The sequence below is a fragment of the Elephas maximus genome, chromosome 3, assembly GCF_024166365.1.
Source record: "Elephas maximus indicus isolate mEleMax1 chromosome 3, mEleMax1 primary haplotype, whole genome shotgun sequence".
Lineage (NCBI taxonomy): Eukaryota > Metazoa > Chordata > Mammalia > Proboscidea > Elephantidae > Elephas > Elephas maximus.
In genome coordinates, this window is record NC_064821.1 from 96,788,039 (window position 1) to 96,805,612 (window position 17,574).

General features: G+C 49.7%; 1 protein-coding gene across 1 annotated transcript; it reads left to right on the top strand.

The window, feature by feature from the left end:
* Positions 1 to 1,786: 1,786 nt before the first annotated feature.
* DMRTB1 (DMRT like family B with proline rich C-terminal 1) lies at positions 1,787 to 14,908 on the top strand. Its single transcript, XM_049875545.1, has 5 exons — positions 1,787 to 2,363; positions 5,522 to 5,724; positions 8,980 to 9,160; positions 14,035 to 14,231; positions 14,424 to 14,908. The coding sequence occupies exons 1-4, from the start codon at positions 1,787 to 1,789 to the stop codon at positions 14,097 to 14,099; spliced, it is 1,026 nt and encodes a 341-aa protein (XP_049731502.1). The 3' UTR covers positions 14,100 to 14,231; positions 14,424 to 14,908.
* The last annotated feature ends 2,666 nt before the right edge of the window (positions 14,909 to 17,574 follow it).

The window sequence follows — 17,574 nt, forward strand, 5'->3', positions numbered from 1 at the left end:
AAATGAGGCATATTTTTTTTTTAATGCAAAAAATAAAAAAGGCTCTGCATGCTTCTTTTCAGGTTTCCAGTGTCTAACGAGCCTCTTGCAGGAGAATGGCAACCACTTCCTATTCCCAGGCAGCTGGTGAGAAGTGCAGAGCGCAGCTGCCATCAGAGGCTAAGAAAATCAAGGTGGTCACCAGTCCTTGGTTCTGACCATTCTACCACTGTAAAGAGAAATGTCAAAGAAAAGACAATTAACAACCCTACACTTCACTGGGGTTGTTAACCAATGTCATAAAACAATATGTGTACTAACCGTTTAATGAGAAACTAGTTTGTTCTGTAAACTTTCACCTAAAGCCCAATTAAAAAAAAAGGGAAAAAAAAAAACTCTATACTTTTTAACCATAGTATTAACCATAACTACTTCCTTAAATAACTGTATGACTGATCCTCTGATTGATTTTAAGTTTTTCAAATTAGGTGTTGGTGGCCCTTTAAAACAAAAAAAAAAGGTCTGTCACAAATTTCTATCAAACGGCAACAACAACAACAAAAGAACTAATTTAGTAGCCTTGGGTAAACTATTTAATTTGTGCCAGCTTTTCAGGTGTCTCAAGGTTTGGTCTGGTTTACAGAGATAACTAAATTCAAGCTAGTACCAGAATACCCGGTTTTACTTTAAAGTATAAGTGTCTTTCAAGGAGCCGTGGTGATGCAGTGCTTGCAGTACTTGGCTGCTAAGGGAAAGATAGGCACTTCGAACCCATCAGCTGCTCTGTGAGAGAAAGATGTGGCAGTCTGCTTCCCTAAATATTACAGCCTTGGAAACCCTAAGCAGCAGTTTTTCTATAGGGTCGCTATGAATCCTCGTTGACGTTAAAGCCACAGTTAAGTATGCTTTACTTTGGGAGCCATCAACAAAAGTTAACAGTCCACCTTTCCGAAATGCATCCTCTTAACAAGATGAGGAGTCTTGGTGGCTGCAGTAGTTAAAGCGCTCAGCTGCTAACCAAAACGTAGGCAGTTGGACCCACCAGCCGCTCTGTGGGAGAAAGATGTTGCACTCCGCTTCCCTGAAGATTTACAGCCTTGGAAACCCTATGGGGAGTTTCTACTCTGTCCTATAGGGTCGCTATGAGTCCAATCGATTCCACAGCAATGGGTTTCGTTTGTATTAGCAACTCTTAAACGGGAATTACTGTTAAGGGCACACGCCCTTGAGCAACCATCACACTGCGCTGAGCTCTTGAGAATATTCTGGAAGCATCACCATGAACGGCTGCTTCCCTGCAGGGAAGAGAAATAAAATTCAGCAGAAGCGGCAGCTTTTGGGAGGAGATACACGGTTTGCCTTTTAGAACGCTTTTCTACTGGAATGGGTTTACAGAGAGCAACATTCCTGTGGAGCTTTAAATCTGTGGACCGTTGAAAATCGCCCCGCCTTTTTTGAAGTTACAAAATACCTTCTATCTATGGGGAGGCGGGAATAAAAAGTTTGGAGAATTAAACGCCTAAGACTTCAGCTCACCCAAATGACATACATGCAATAGCATTCCATGAAGAACTTATTCAACCCAATCCTGTGCACCTAATTACCCAATGCACAGAAATTCAGACTCTCCAAATTTTGCACCCCCCCAAAAAGGAGGGAAAATGCAAGGGTGTTGGCTGCAGTTCCGGGACATACTGAGAACCACTTTGTTACAAGTGTATCCAACGTCCCCAGCACCAAGGACTTGTGGGGCGCTGCTCATTCCTATTCCACTTGCTCTGCGGCTCCCGGAGGTGGTGGTTGTGTAATGAAGACAGACCCTACCAAGCTGGTCGAGAAGATGATTCGCACCCCCAAGTGCTCCCGGTGTCGGAACCATGGCTATCTGGTGCCAGTCAAGGGCCACTCGGGCAACTGCCGCTGGAAGCAGTGCGCCTGTGAGAAATGCTACCTGATCAGCGAGCGCCAGAAGATAATGGCTGCGCAGAAAGTGCTCAAGAGACAGGCGTCCGAGGAGGAGCAGGAGGCGACCCTGGGCGCTCAGGGGCCTAAGCCGGCCACTGGGGCCGCGGCCGCCATCCCGGGCTCAAGCCTCCGTCGGCTGTCGCCCGCCGCTTCGGGGGACTCGGAGCCCAGACCCCACGGCCGTGCGATCTCTGGCTTCCCCGAGAGGCCCCCGCGGGGCCCCAGTCCGGGCCCGAGCGCCTTCCACCCGGTTGTGAGCGGCCGCAGCCACATGGGGCCGAGCGAAGGAGCGGCAGCTGCGATGTCCAGTTCCATGGGGCCCCAGCTGGAGGCAGAGGCCGCGGCCAGGGGATGTCCCGGCCGCCTGGAGCTGCGCAGGCCTCTGCGGCCTGTGTCCAGCCCACCGTTCGCCGACCTCGGTAAGATTCCTAGGCCCCGTGCTGCCTCAGCCCCACCATCCGTTCGTCTCAGGAGTGTAGTCTTCCTGTTCCCCGAGCTGGCGGTCCAGGCTCGCCGGGATCCTGCAGGGATGGGCCGTGGGGTTGGGAAGGTGGTGGAGGTGGGGAAATGCCTTCCAAGGGTAACCTTCGTTTGAGAAGCCTTCCTCAGAACATGGATTGGGTTCAATGCGTTTTTGCAAAAAGGGCAATAGAGCGATAAAAAGGTATGGGTGGTCCGGAGGGCTTTTAATATTCAGCTACAGGGTTTGCCTTGCCATTTTCCAAGAAAAAATGGCCCCCACGCCAAGTTGGCGTTGGCTCCTCCTCTGCTGAGACTTCCGGAGCTGGTGCACCCCTTCCCGCCAGTGGACTGGAGGCTCCTCCCCCAGCGCTTCCCTGTGGTGGCCTGCTCAACTAGGACTGCGTCTGCGCATCCTTCCCTGCCCTCCCTTTGTGTAGGCTGGAGGCTCCTCCCAGAGGACCGCATCTCGGCCGCACCCTGTCCAGTGCGCCTGCGCGCTCCTTCCCGCCCTTTTCTTGGCCTGGAAGCTCCTCCCCCAGGACGTCACTGTAGGTGGGCCGGCTCAAATATAACCGCGCCTCCAGGCAGTTCCCGTCCTTCCTGGGACCTGGGGGCTCCTCCAAGACAATGCGCCTGCGCGCCCCTTCCCGCCTTTTTCTTGGGCTGGCAGCTCCTCCGACAGGGCTCCACTCTAGGTGGGCCGGCTCAAATATAACCGCGCCTCCAGGGGGTTCCCTCCCTTCCTGGGACCTGGGGGCTCCTCCAAGACAATGCCCTGTGCACCTCTTCCCGCCCTTTTCCTGGATGTGGCGGGAATGAAGTTGCTTTCCTGGTGCAGCCTCTGCTTACACAGGAGGGGCATAGTTGATTTGAGAGCTTTTTGCCGCTTTTTTTTCTCTTCCACATTGTGCTTAAATTGCATTGTTATGTCTTGCTGTTTTCAGTAGTAAAGTACAATTTTAATCACACAGATTTTGTGTGTGTGCTTTAGGTGAAAGTTTAAAGAGCAAGTTAGTCTCTCATCCAAAAAATGATACACAAATTGCTTTGCGGCATTGGTTGAAATCCCGCATTGTGTCACGCACTCTCCTCCTTTTCAGTTTTCACCCCCAGATCACTTTCCATTTGTCCAGTGTTGTTTGGGGGCAGGTGTTGCCCATTTGATCTCATATTCTTGATCTAAGAATAACGTTCCTTATGTGTGTTGTTTGTTTTATAGGCCTGCCTAGTCTTTGGCTGTGGACTCCTGGGGGCAGTGGTTAAGAGCTCAGCTGCTAACCAAAAAAAGTCAGCTGTTCAAATCCACCAGCCACCCCTTGGAAACCCTGTGGGGCAGTTCTTTCTACTCTGTCCTGTAGAGTAGCTATGAGTCAGAATCGACTCCAAGGCAGTGGATTTGGTTTTTGTTTGTTTGTTTTTAATCTTTGGACGTAAGGTGAACTTCAGAAGTGGCTTAAATTCTGAGTTAGAAGGGTGTCCAGGGACCGTAGTCTCCTGGTTCCTCCAGTCTCTGTCAAATCAGCAAGTCTAGTCTTTTTTTTGAGAATTTGATCTTTGGTTCTACATTTTTCTCCTGTTCCGTTCAGGACTCTCTGTTGTAATCCCAGTCAGAGCAGTTGGTTGTGGTAGCCGGACACCATCTAGTTTTTCTGGTCTCTGGATTGTGCTGGCTTTGGTTTATGTGGTGCATTAGTCCTTTGGACTAATTGCCCCCTTGAGTCTTTAGTTTTTTTCACTCTCCTTTGCTCCTGACTAGAAGAGACCGGTAGTTGTATCTTAGATGGCCGCTTGCTAGCTTTCAAGACCCCAGAAATACTCTCCAAGTAGAGTGTAGAACATTTTCTTTATGAACTATGATATGTCAGTTGATGTAGATGTCCCCTGAGTCTATGGTCCTTTGCCTTTGAGCCTGAGAACTTCATCCTGTAAGGTGTCATGTCTAAGAGGTTTCCCTGACAGTGCTACTTGTGTGCTCTATCGTCTGTATTAATATATGAGGAGCACCTACTGAAATTTAGAAATTTCTACCACTGAACCTGTATCTGCCAGTGGGTGCAATTCACATACAGATTTGAGACTTTAAAAAAATAAGCCTTTAGGTGTGGACATGTGTTTTCTTGGTATTTTCCCTATGGCAGTGTGGTAGAGAGCGCACAGGTCTGAGTCAGGAGGCTGGGTGGCAGGCTCCTTATCTATCAGTTTCTCTCCTCTGGATGCTCTCAAAAGGCCATTTTGACTTCTAGGACATTCTAGAAAAATCTGGGTCCTGAGGGAACAGCTGTCTGATGGAGAAGACCAACCCGAAACAGCAATCCTAGGAGAAGGATGCCTTTCCAAGGTCACAGGGTGCCTTTCTGTATTGAGTCTCTTAACAAACAGGGAGCTAATGCTTACTACGTACCAGACACTAGTGGTGAAGAGGTGAGGGGGGAAACCTACACTCCCTGCACTCAAGGATCTTGTTGTCCTAGTGGGAGGGACAGCATGAATCAAAAAATCACACAAACCAATGTTTAAAGCTTTAATAATTGATGATTTAACTGTGGTCTAAAGGAAGAGTAGGAGCTGAGTATGACTCAAGGAGGCAAGTGGGGTTAGGAGAGAAAGGCTTCGAGGCTGAGGGAACAGCATCTGCAAAGGCCTTGAAATGGATTGGAAACAATAAGCTCCTAGGTTATGGTCCACGATGAGGCTGAGGGTGGAGTGGAGGCAGAACCAGACTACATGGGGCTTTCTGGGCCATGCTAAGGACTTTTTCCAAGAGCAGTGGGATGTGGTCGAAGGGTTTAAAAAGCAATGAGGTGATGGAAAATTTGGGGAACAGATAAGGGCGATGGTGGAAAAACATGAATATAAGCTAATGTCACTTAGTTGTACATGTGAAGAATGTTGAAACGACAGATGTTTTGTTATACGTATATTTACCACAGTGAAAAAAAAAAAGAAATCAGTTAAAAAAAAAAAAAAAACCAGGATCAAAGGCATAACAGCTGTGGGAGTTCTTTGTAAATGAATATGAGTGTTCATTTTGCTGCTACTTTTGGACCGTAATGTGATACCTTTTTCCCTAGCTCTGTGTGTTTCTCATGCTTCCCTCATTGCTTGCCTTCTCCAGGACTCCCTCTGAGCATGAACTCAGATTGTATGGCGGGTTCTGAGTACCTGGAGAGAGAGCCTTCCAGGCTGTACCCCAGCTGCTCCATGCATTCCTACCGCCCGTTCCCGCTGGGCTACCAGGATGTGCCCCCAGCTGCAGGGATTCCTCTGCAGCAAGGCTTCCGGCACATCTCTTGCAGCCTCCACCATGGAGGAAGCTTGGTGAGTCCCATGCTTGCCTTCTTTCCGAGTTCCTCCTTATCTCAACCGCCTCTGCTGATCCTCAGTCCCAGGAAGCCGGTTGTCCTAAGTGGTGGTATGCCTACTCTGTGCAGGGCCGCATGGTCTGGTGGGAGAGACGGCCTTAACTCATGAGATGCTGATACTAGGAAATCAAGCCCATTGCTGTTGAGTCGATTCTGACTCATGTCCACCTCATGTGTTACAGAGTAGAACTGAACTCCATATGGTTTTCTTGCCTGTCATCTTTATGGATGTAGATCATCAGACCTTTCTTCTGTGGAGCTGCTGGGTGGGTTCAAACCATGGACCTTGAGTTTAGCAGCCAAATGCAAACAGCTTGTCCCACCCAGGGACCTGCTGATGTTGGAGGGGACCTTCATTCTGCTTGAGACCAGAAAGAGGATGTCACTCTCCTGTGGCTACACAGTTTAAGGCAGGGCCAGAACCAGAACCAGGTTGCCTGCCCACAGATATGGCCCATTTGAGCCTACAGAGGGTTTTCAGGAGATGGCATTTGAATTCAATGATGAAAAATAGAGATACCTTCCCCAGAACACCTGGTGCCTTAGGAAATATTTGTTGAAAAAATAAGTAAAATTTTATCCTTTTGTAACATTAATTATCAATTACTAACTGGTATATTCGTGAAACCTGGAGTTTTGCATACCAAGTATATCAAAGGCCGCTCCTGTTGTGTGGGGTACAAGGTAAGGGTGACAGGTTTTATGACCTTGGATACCCTCCTAGATAAATAAATGGCCTCTCTTCTTGGCAAACCCTGAGGGACGTGGGGCTGTAGGATAGCAAGAGGCCCAGTGGCCTGTCCTGACTTTTGTCCTCATAAGGCTGGACTTGTGGTGGAGGCTGGCTCAAAAGCAGCACATTTGACCTTTACTCTCTCCCTCGGGGCTAAGAGCCAACCCTGGACGTCTTCAGAGAAGTTTGCCGTGGGTGGAGGGTAGAGGAGCGAGGAGAGAACAGACTTTGTTGGTTTAATGTGGGCAGTGATTAGAAGATGAAAGCTTGACATTTATATAATGTCAAGAGTCATTAGCTGGAGAGCGTGGAGCCAGTCCCGTGGGGTTTCTGCTGTGTCCAAGCAGGCTGGGCCACAGGTCCGTGGGTCCCTACTCCTCCAGCTCCAGCCGTGCCTCTTCTTCCTGTTTTAGATATGGTTAAGTTTTACTTAAAAGCCATTTTTCATTGGTTCAAGCGGGAGAATTTGGAAACCCCTGGTCTTGATAATTTGCCTATTGACCCTTATATGAACCTTCAAGGCAGTCGTCATTACCCTGTTCTAGAGTCAAGTACACGGTCTCAGAGAAGCTGTCTTAAGTCACCGAACTGGTGAGTGATGGACTGAGATTAGAATTACACGGCTGGTGACACAGCCAGGATGTGCGCCTTGTCTGCCCTAACTCCAGAGCCCAGGCATCTTCTCCTGCCCCAAGTATGTCTCTCACACAGAGTTTGAGCAAATAATGGCCCGTGACTCTCACCCTCACCCTGCCCCGCCTGAAATCTGTGGGTGCTGCCTTTCTCCACCTGGCCACCCCATTGCAGCCCAGGGAAAACAAGGCATCTCCAGCCTCCACACAAAGAGAGTGGCTGGCCAAGTGGAGCCCACACCGTCTGCTCACACAGAAGCCCGGAGCCTGGCGTCCAGGGCTGGGCTCTGATTGACGGGCTCGCCAGACGGCCTTTGTTAGGAGTGTGATCTCAGTTGGTGTATCTGGGCCTGAGCTGCCACCACAGGCCCCAGGCAGGAGCTGTGATCCAGGGAGAGACTTGGCTAATAATAAGTGCTAATAATCCCCCATCCCTCCCCTTCATGTCTGGACAGAGGATCAGGCATTTGTCAGACTGTTTCAAACCCAAGAGTATGAATTACTTTTATCCTTGTCCTGTTAACTGCTGCTCAGGCTCTGAGATTCTCTCAGAGACATCTTCCTCCTTCCTACCTCCGTTCCTGCCCCTCCTGCTGCTGCTTTGCTCCTCTATTCTCCTCTTCACCAAAGAGCACAGCCTGGAGTTGCACAGATCCAGGGTCCAAGCCTGCCTCCGTCAGTTTCTAGGCGGATGGCCTGGGGAGGTTACCCAGCCTCCTGGGACCTCACTCAGGTTCTTCATCTGTAAAATGGGGGTAAGAGTACCTATCTCATAGGGGTGTGGAGTGGATTGAATAGGGTGTAATGCATGTAAAGTGCCTAACCCGGGATCTGGCACATGGTAGGTACTTAAAAGTGGGATTTCTTCCCTCCCCTGTGGTTAACTAAAGTTAGGACATGCCAAGTTAATCTCAGAAAACTTCTGCGGTGTACCCAGAGCTTTTAATATGCTCATGTGTAACTCTCCAGTGTGGAGGGATGTGTGCAGGGCTTCTCAAACTCACTTGACGATATTTGTTATTTTTTTTTTTTTATTGCATTCATGTGTTTCTCAGTTAAGCTCTGAGTTGCATAGTCGGCACCCTTCCAAGTCCTCTTATTTCAGCCTTAGGGTCCTGTGGTATGGGGTTAGCTCCCGTTTACCGAAGAAGGAACAGAAATACTGAAGAGTTGAGTGGTGAAGCCATTTTCCTGAGGTCACCCAGCTTCCCTCCCCTCAGTAACAGCCGACTAGACCCAGGTTGCTGACTTCTCCCCCTGCCACGTTAGAACAGGGCCCCAAAAAGGCCCCCTGTGCACTCGTTTAGGTCATTCCATGTGCCAGAAAATGAGACATGTTGCCAGGAGTCCAGACTCTTCTCCACTGCAGAGCAGTACATCTCAGGGGTCAGCCGTGTGGGCTGTGGAGTCAGGCCTGGGATCCAGGCGTGTCTACCACTTACCAGCTTGGTGACCTTGGGCCTGTCTGAACCTGTTTTTCATCAGTACACTGAGGACAGTAGGAGAGCCTACCTCATGGGGTTGTAAGGATCGACTGGGGCAAAGGATCCAAACATAATCTGTACCAGGCACACACAGAAGGGCTCAGTCCATGTTACTGTTCATTTGTCCCCAACTTCTCTGGGGTGTGCATGTGCTTGTATTCCTTCTTGCTTTTAGTCATTTGCCAGGTGTTTGTTGAACACCCTGTTCCAAGTGCTCTGTGCCTGGGTGTTCAAGGTCACAGAGGCACATCTACCCCACAGGGATGAAGCTCCCCCACTTGGGGGAACACAAGACATTTTGATCAGCCCATCTGGGCTAATTATCTCCCATCTCTGGCTTCTCTGCTGTGTGTGTCATGCAGGTGTCGGAACCAGTGGGAGACTTCCAGCCAAGCTACTATCCTCCCACCCCGTCACCACAGCCCCAGTTCCTCCCTCCAGGCTTCCTCTCTGCGCTCCACTTCCTCCCACCACCACCTCCGCCGCCACCACCATCTTCTTTCTCACTGACTGTCCTGTCCGACACGGAAAAGGAAACCACCGGTAAGTGAGCATCCAGCCTTCCAGATAGCTCCTGAGAGAGCCAGGAAGACTCCCTGGAGGAGGAGGGGCCTAGTCTGAAGTATGTGTGGAGAGGAGGGAGATGGAGAACAGAATTTCAAATATGCTGGGCTACACTCTTGCCTTACACACTTCCCCCCTCCCCTGCTCAGAGGGAAGTGGGTTTCCATTCTTAGGTGAGGAAACCAAGGCCCTGAGAGATTCTTATAAACGGAAAAGCTGGGAGTTGAACAGTGTTCTGTGTCTGGCTCCAAGGCCAGTGCTAATTCCCTCACCCTCCCAGTGCCCACGGGCAGAGATGTGGAGGATGGCATGCATGTGGTACGCTCAGAGACCAGAGGAGCTAGGCCTCTCATGGGGAAGCAGCAGCAGGAGGTGATTTGGAGCTGGTGGGGGCGTTCTGCCCTAGACCACTCTGGAGAGAGCACCAGACCAGGGGCTGGAGACCTGTCCTTCAAAGCTCAGCCACTAGTGCACTGGATGACCTGGGTCCTCATGCCCCCTCGGCCTCAGTCTTCTCATCTGTAAAATGCACTCCATCGCAGGGTTACTGCAAGGGTCGACTGAGACTTTGATGTGAAAATGCTTTGAGTGTTGTTTTGAGGGCTGTAGCAGCTTTAAAAGCTTTGGGATTTTTTTTTTCCTTTCAGTCCTACCCGGAGGCTCTTACTTATTTCGAAAGGGCTGGCAAACCCAATGAGATCCAGAAGGTCCTTTCTGTAAAACTAGGATCAGTGGCTGCTGCCCAGCCCGACTGATGGGACCTGAGGCTTTTTCCTCCTCCCTCAGTGAGCAGCCCAGCCGAGATGGGCAGGGCTGAAGTCTACCTATCGCTGGAAACCACAGCGCCGGTCACAGGGCTTTGCTGAATTGCAGTTGGAGTGTAAGATCCTGAGGTGCTGGCGGGAGGCGCGGTGGGTGACCAGACAGGCCACGTCCCACTCAGCCATCTTTCCGTGAATTATAGTACATTCTAGCCCAGAGAATTGAAGTAAAAAGCTGTCATCAGAGACGAGCCTGTTGGTGGCTCATCAAGGCTGATTTCAGTGTTAGGACGCCTGGAGGAGAGCTAATTTAAACCCGTGACCAGACTTTAAGAGAAAATTTGTTATTTGGTAGAATGCGTTTGCAGGCTCTGATGGAACTGAGAGCACGCAACGAGCCTGCAGGGGACCTTCCCCTCTCAGTGACAGCAGGTTCTGATGAGAGTATGCTCCAGAGACCCTGGAAAGGTTCAAGACCGATGAGGTGTTTCTAGGTTATAAAGCTATGTCCCACTCATTATCAGCCAGGATCCTCCGTTCCGACAGGCAGGTGACACAGGCAGAGAAGGGGTCCTGGCCCAGGAGGCAGTACTGCTCAGCAAACAGCACCTGGCTTTGGGGCAGGACAGAGTGGGGTTCAAATCTGGGCTCCCATGATTTCTCTCATGCCCCGGTTAGCAGAATATTGAATCATGGGACTTAGGAAGTTAAAAGAGCCAATGGAAAAAGTAATATAAATAATAATCACAACTTTTGCTGGCCACTTTATTTGTGCTAGGCACTGTGCTACATGCTTTCCGTTTAATTCTCAGACAGCCCAATAAGGTAGGTGCTACTTTATCTACAAGTTACAGATGAGGACCAGAGATAAGAAGTAACTTTCCCAAGGCCACACAGCTAGTAAGTAGAGGAGCCTGGACTCCAGGGCCCACAAGCCTAACCACGAAGCTATTCTGCCTCTCTCAGGTGGCAGACCTAAGTGTACATCTTTTTGAAGAAACCTTTTTTTTACAAATTGGATTATCTGGGGCCCAGTGGAGAGGGAGCAATGATCCGATCTAATCTCACCCTGAGAAAAGGTGGTACGGTGTTGCCATTCCCATTTTACAGATGTGGCCTCTAGAGGCAAAGCCACAAATCTAACTTCCAATTTGGAGCTCTTGTCATCACCCCTGGGTCGTTCTTGGAGCCAGCATCCTCCACTGTGTTGTTTCCGGGGCCTGTGTGTTGGCCTCTGCTCTTGCTAGGGCACAGCTGGGAGCCTTTCAGGTGTGCCCCCGGGTCTTGTAATTGGCACAGAGCTTGAAGATGGCCACTGACATGTGGTGCTATAGGCAGTGAGGCCCCTCTCTCCCATATATGTGTGCTGACAGCCACGCAGGAGAACCAGCAACATCAATCACGCTTCCCAGAGAGGAAACAGAAATGGGAACACGGCACAGGGGGTGGTTTTTCCTCCCTGCCAGGCAGTGCAGAGTTCTGGACACGGTGCCAGCAGTGGGCAGGACCTTCGGTAGCAGAGGGGCAGGAGCAGTGCTGGTGCAGATTACAGACGCACCACTGGGGGCCTTCCCCCCGCCTCCGCAGGCTGAGGGTATTTTTAACATCTGGGGCTGCAGCTACAACTAAGGAAAAATAGGTGGATGGTAGGTAGATATTCATTCTTAGATTTGGACTGTAAGACCTGCGTAAGGGACTAGATGGCCGTCTCTGGTGAAGAGAAAGGTAAACTGTATGAGTGTTCACCAGCAACAACCACCTGCTTGAGATGCTCTGCTTTTACAAATCTCTTGAAAATGACAGAACAATCTTAAAGAGTTAAGTGAGTCCGGTGATAACCTCCCCCACTTCACTGAAGAGGAAACAGGCTCAGAGAAATGAATGAATTTCCAAGTCCTACACTAGTTAATTGCTATGGGTCGCAATCAACTTGACAACAACGGATTATACTAGTTAGTGGTCAGAGTCCTTGGGTGATGCAAACAGTTAACGTTCTTGGCTGCTAAACGAGAGGTCGGAGATTCAAGTTCACCCAGAGGTGACTTGAAAGGAAGGCCTGGCAACCTATTTCCAAAAAATCAGCCATTGAAAACGTTATGGAGCACAGTTCTACTCTGACACATATGGGTTTGCTATTAGTCAGAGTCAACTCTCTGGCAGCTGGTTACACTAGTGGTCAGCTGAACTCCAGGCCCTGCCCGTCCTGGGCTGCTCCCTGAGGAAGGAGGAAGAGGCCTCGGGCCCCACCAGCTGGCCTGGGCTGCAGTCCCCCATCCTAGTTATTCAGATAGAATGGGTCTGCCACCTGGTGCATACTCGCCACATGTGAGGCCCTTAGATCTGGTAGTGGACAGGTGGTAGGGCATGGCCTGAAGCTCCATGGCCCTCGAGCCAGGAGGCCAAGTTAATTCACTCCTTGGTGCCTCAGTTTGAACATCTGCAAATTTGGACAAATAATGGTCCCTAACCTAGAGGGCTTTCTGAGGACTAAAGAACAGAACATGGAATGATGAAGGCATTAGAGAAAGTTGTTAGTTGTTGTTAGGTACTGTCCAGTTGGTCCCAGCTCGTAGCGACCCTACACACAACAGAATGAAAACACTGCCCAGTCCTGTGCCATCCTCACAGTCGTTGTTATGCTTGAGCCCATTGTTGCAGGCACATTTTGCTGACCCTCTACCAAGCATGATGTCCTTCTCCAGGAACTGGTCCCTCCTGATAACATGTCCAAAGCCCACGAGACGAAGTCTCACCATTCTTGCTTCTAAAGAGCATTCTGATTTGTTCATTCTTTGGGCAGTCCCTGGTATATTCAATATTTTTCACCAACACCATAATTCCAAAGGCATCGATTCTTCAGTCTTTATTATTCACTCCAGCTTTTTCATGCATATAAGGCAGGTGAAAACACTGGCTTGGATTAGGCACACCTTAGCTCTCAAAACGACGTCTTTGCTTTTCAACACTTTGAAGAGGTCTTCTGCAGCAGATTTGCCCAATGCAATATTTCATTTGATTTCCTGACAGCTGCCTCCATGGGTGTTGATTGTAGATCCAAGTAAAATGAAATCCTTGACAACTTCAGTATTTTCTCCATTTATTATGATGTTGTTTATTGGTCCAGTTGTGAGGATTTTTGTTTTCTTTATGTTGCGGTGTAATCCAAACTGAAGGCTGTGGTCTTTGATCTTCATCAGTAAGTGCTTTAAGTCCTCTTCACTATCAGCAAGCAAGGTTGTATCATCTGCATAGTGCAGGTTGTTAGTCTTCCTCCACTCCTAATGCCCCGCTCTTCATATAATCCAGCTTCTTGTATTATCTGTTCAACATACCAATTGAATACGTATGATGAAAGGATACAACCCTGACGCAAACCTTTCCTGACTTTAAACCACGCAGTATCCCCTTGTTCTGTTGGAACGACTGCCTCTTGGTCTGTGTGCAGGTTCCTTATGAGCAAATAAAAGCGTTACGGAATTCCCATACTTGGCAATGTTATCTGTAATCTGTTACGATCCACACAGTTGAATGCCTTAGCATAGTCAATAAAACACAGGTAAACCTCTTTCTGCTTCCAGCCAAGATCCATCTGACATCAGCAATGATACCCCTTCTCCCACATCCTCTCCTGAAGCCAGCTTCAATTTCTGGCAGCTCCCTGTTGACGTACTGCTGCAGCTGCTTTCGAATGATCTTCAGCAAAATTCTACTTGTATGTGATATTAATGATATGGTGTGTGTAGTGCAAGTTGGCTCTCATTTATCTCTCCTCGTCCCTATGCTGACTTTGCAAGGTAAATCTCATCTCCTTTCACATGGAGGGAGCTCAGGTTCAGAGAGGGGGAGGGGCTTCTCGGTGCCGCCTGGCCTAGGAGGAGCAGAGCTGGAGTTTGAACCTGAGTCTCCATCATGTGGCCGGCATGAGAATTCCAGCGTCTGACCTGTAGCAAATTAAAGGCAAATAAGGTCTCTGACTCATCTGTCTCTGAAGGGGTTGAGAATAATGAGAATATGCCTTATAGAAAATTTGCATCTGAAAATTGGTATTTTCCCCTCTTTCTAAATCCAGCCCCTCTTTTTTGTCCTTCACAGAAGAACAGGATGCAGAGACGCCACGTGAGTCCAGCCAGCCCTCTTCTCAGGAGCAGTCCAACTAAGCCCAGGGCCTCCGGGACCGACAAAGTGGGCTGTCAAGGGGGGACAGCAATGATTTTCTTGCTGGCGTTGAATAATGTGAGGGGAGAAAGGGTACTGATAGGTGTAAGATGGCAACTAATTCCCATTTCAAGGTAGGAGGAAGGAGGGTGATTTCTCAGGTTACCCCAATCCTGAGATCTGGGGTTGTTTGTTACCAGGGGAGGGCCAGGGCTCTGAGGAGTCGGGGGCTGGTGGAAGCTTGTGTTTAGGAATGAATTTAACCATCTCTGCATGTGCCGCCATTTATCAGACTAACCCCCATAGGCGGTCTTTGATTTCCACAGGCCCCGCTACAGGACATGCAGCCTTCTGCGGCCTTTGCCTGGTCCCCAGCTGGGTGCAGTGTTGTGCTGGGGCCACCAGATAGCAAGCTTCCAGCCCATCTGGGCAGCCAGTCCGAGCAGCCAGGACCAGGGGCGCTGACAGCAGGTTCTGCAGCATCCCTCCTTGCTTACCTGGCTCCGGCTGTCTGCTTGGCCACTGCCCCTTGTCCCTCCTCCACGGGGTTTACCAGTCAGCATCCTGACCCCTGGAGTGGCTTCATTCCCCTCCATAAAGTTTGAGCAGTTTTAAGCATCATTTCTGGTTAAAAAAAAAAAAAAAAAAAGAATCTATTAGTTTGACTATTTGATGTTTTTATAGTGATTACCAACTTAGAAAAATAGGCTGTTCATAAGCACTGATGCAGTTCACAGGGAATAGAATGATGTCCCAAATTGCCTATGATGTCAGCCGTGCCTTTTCTCGGGACAGTTGACTGTTGAAATAAAATGAGCAACGCGACTCCTGTGGAAAGTTTATTCTCTCTTTGAATCCTTGTGGAAAGCAGCATTGGGCAGGAACCTGGGTAGGGGAGTCAGGGGGCCTGGGTTTCTGTCTTTATTATTTTTTTGTAAGGTGAGTCCCCCCTTGTCTTAATTATCAAGTGAGAGGGTTGGGCCAGCCCGTAGGTTTCTTTACTTTTTTAAGCAGTGGAGACCTTTTAAGGAAATTTGATGCAGCTGCAAGAAACAAAGCTTTCTTGTAGCTTTTCTTCCCTAGCCCTTTTCATGGTCCCTGCAGAGGGGCATGGTTTAAACAGACACAGTTTGATACCATTCAGCTGTTTTAGGGTCCTAGGCTCTTGCCTTGGTTTCAGTTGCTCCTTCATTTAAAAAACATCCTGCATCTCTGGTGGATTCAGAGCCTGGCAATCACTAGTTGTGCCCATGAGATGACTGGAATCTACTGGGAGAGACACAAATAGAGAGCCCAATGGATCAGTGCTGGAGCAGTGGTAGAGGGGCTATAGGGTGGTCAGGAAGGCCTCCTGGAGGAGTTGTCTCAACCGCAGCTTAAAGGGGAAGACTGAGTTAGGTGAGGAAAAGGAAGTTGGCACTCCCAGTAGTGGGGCAGGGGTGTCAGGACCTGGAGTGAAGGATTCTAGGGTGCAGGGCAGCATCCTGTCCTCTGTCCCGAGAAGGGCTGGCACCCAGGAGTTGGGTCCAGCAGGGGTAACAGCTGACCCGCTTTCTGTCTTGCCCATGGGCAGGCATGTCCGAGCACCCTCCTGGGACAGGTAAGAGGAATCATTGAGAACTGATACCCTAACTGTTCTAACTGGACATGTTATCAGGAGCGATCAGTCCCTTGAGAAGGACATCATGCTTGGTAATGTAGAGGGTCAGCAAAAAAGGAAGACCCTCAATGAAATGGATTGACACAGTGGCTGCAACAATGGGTTCAAGCATAACAACTATTGTGAAGATGGTGCAGGACCAGGCAGTGTTTCATTCTGTAGTACATAGGGTCACTATGAGTCAGAACCAGCTTGAATGACAACAAATAATAACTGTTCCCTCAGCATCAGTGTAGTAGCTTAGGGTCCACAGCCTGTGCCTGCTCTGTTGGAAGACACTGGAGCTGGTACAGTCATGGGAGTTTTTCAATTACTACTTAATAGACAGGTGCTTTTGGCATGGCAAAACCAGACAGCTCTCAGCCTGAGACATGGGGGTCAGTATTGGCTTCAGTCTGGACCTGATGAGGTGGCGGTTTGGGCCTAGCCTGGCTATAGGGCTGAAGCTGGCAGCTGCCAAAGTGCTGATCCTAGCTCCAGGGTCCACAGTGTTGCAGGGGTCCTGGGAGGGTGGGAGCAGACTGGTTCCAGTTCAGCCACACCTGCCCTCACTGGACCCTACCCTTAATGTCAGTGTGGTTAGGTGGGGCTGGATCAATGACCCTATTTTTTAATCACCCTTTAAGTTTTATGTTACTGTGTTTTGAAAGATTTTTCAACCAGGCTGCATTAATCAATAAAGCTGTTTTCTAATTTCTGATAAAAGCATAGAGATACACATGAGATGGTTCTTGTGAGCAGACCCCACACCATTCCAGAGCAACACAAGGAAATTGTATGTTTAGTTGGCCTGTGAGGTTTGGTATGGGAGGTTCTGGCCTGTTGCAGGGTCCATGGGACTCCAGGAGGGGAAAGATTTCTCAATTTTCTAGAGGCCTATGATCTGATGAATCTCCAGAGAATGGTCTTCTTGCAGCCTTAGGGGTGTCCACTGGGTGTACAGGCCAACTGTGGAGCAGGGGCTACTCGCTGGTCTGCTGGTTTTCAGAGTGGGAGGCCTGCTTTCCTACCTTCTCTCTGGTGTAAGCCCTAAGCTAGAAGAACCCCCAGCCTAGTCACCATCCTGGGGCTATGAACCCCTATTCCCTGTAGCCTTACCAGTCAATCCAGTCCTTGCTCTGGAATGCCCTGCCCCTCTAGTCTGTCCACTGGCAGCACAGTGAGCACTGAAAAGCCAGATCTGCCCATGTCCTTGCTCTGCTCACAAGCTTTCTGTGGCTTTCCACTGCCAAGATGGGGCCAACATCTTCAACAGGACCTGCCTACCCACCTCTCCAGCCTCCTCTTCCTCTCACTGGCCCAGCCCAGGGGCTACAGGGGGTAGGGTTGGCCAGGTTCAAGCAGAAAAGATTGGAAAGTGGACAGACTGGTGGCTAGGGAGAGCACTCCAAAAACCAAATCCGTTGCTGTCCAGTTGATTTTGACTCACAGCGACCCTATAGGACAGAGAACTGCCCCATAGGGTTTCCATGCCCCATACAGTTTCCAAGCCCCATACGGTTTCCAATGAGCAGGTGGTGGACTTGAACTGTGGACCTTTTGGTTTGCAGCTGAGCTCTTAACCACTGTGCCGCCAGGGTTCCACGGAGTGCACTTCGTCTAGTAGCCCCTAATAACGGACGTTTGGTATAAGCCCCAAGAATGTTCTGGAAGGCAGCGGCCCGCTTTCCCGGAGGCGGTAGGCACTGGCGGGCGCGGCCAGGAGAGGGCACTCGGGTAGCAGCAGCGGGCGGGGCCGGCGGGGACAGGACCACGATGGGGGCGGGGCCTGTTGCCTAGGGGCCAGCCTCTTGGGTGGAGCTCGCAAGCCCTTGGCC

Excerpts from the sequence above, each read along its gene's own strand:
- DMRTB1 (XM_049875545.1), top strand. The coding sequence starts at position 1,787 with ATGAAGACAGACCCTACCAAGCTGGTCGAGAAGATGATTCGCACCCCC. Across the intron at positions 2,364-5,521 it reads CCCACCGTTCGCCGACCTCG|GACTCCCTCTGAGCATGAAC; the intron begins GTAAGATTCCTA and ends TGCCTTCTCCAG. Across the intron at positions 9,161-14,034 it reads CACGGAAAAGGAAACCACCG|AAGAACAGGATGCAGAGACG; the intron begins GTAAGTGAGCAT and ends TGTCCTTCACAG.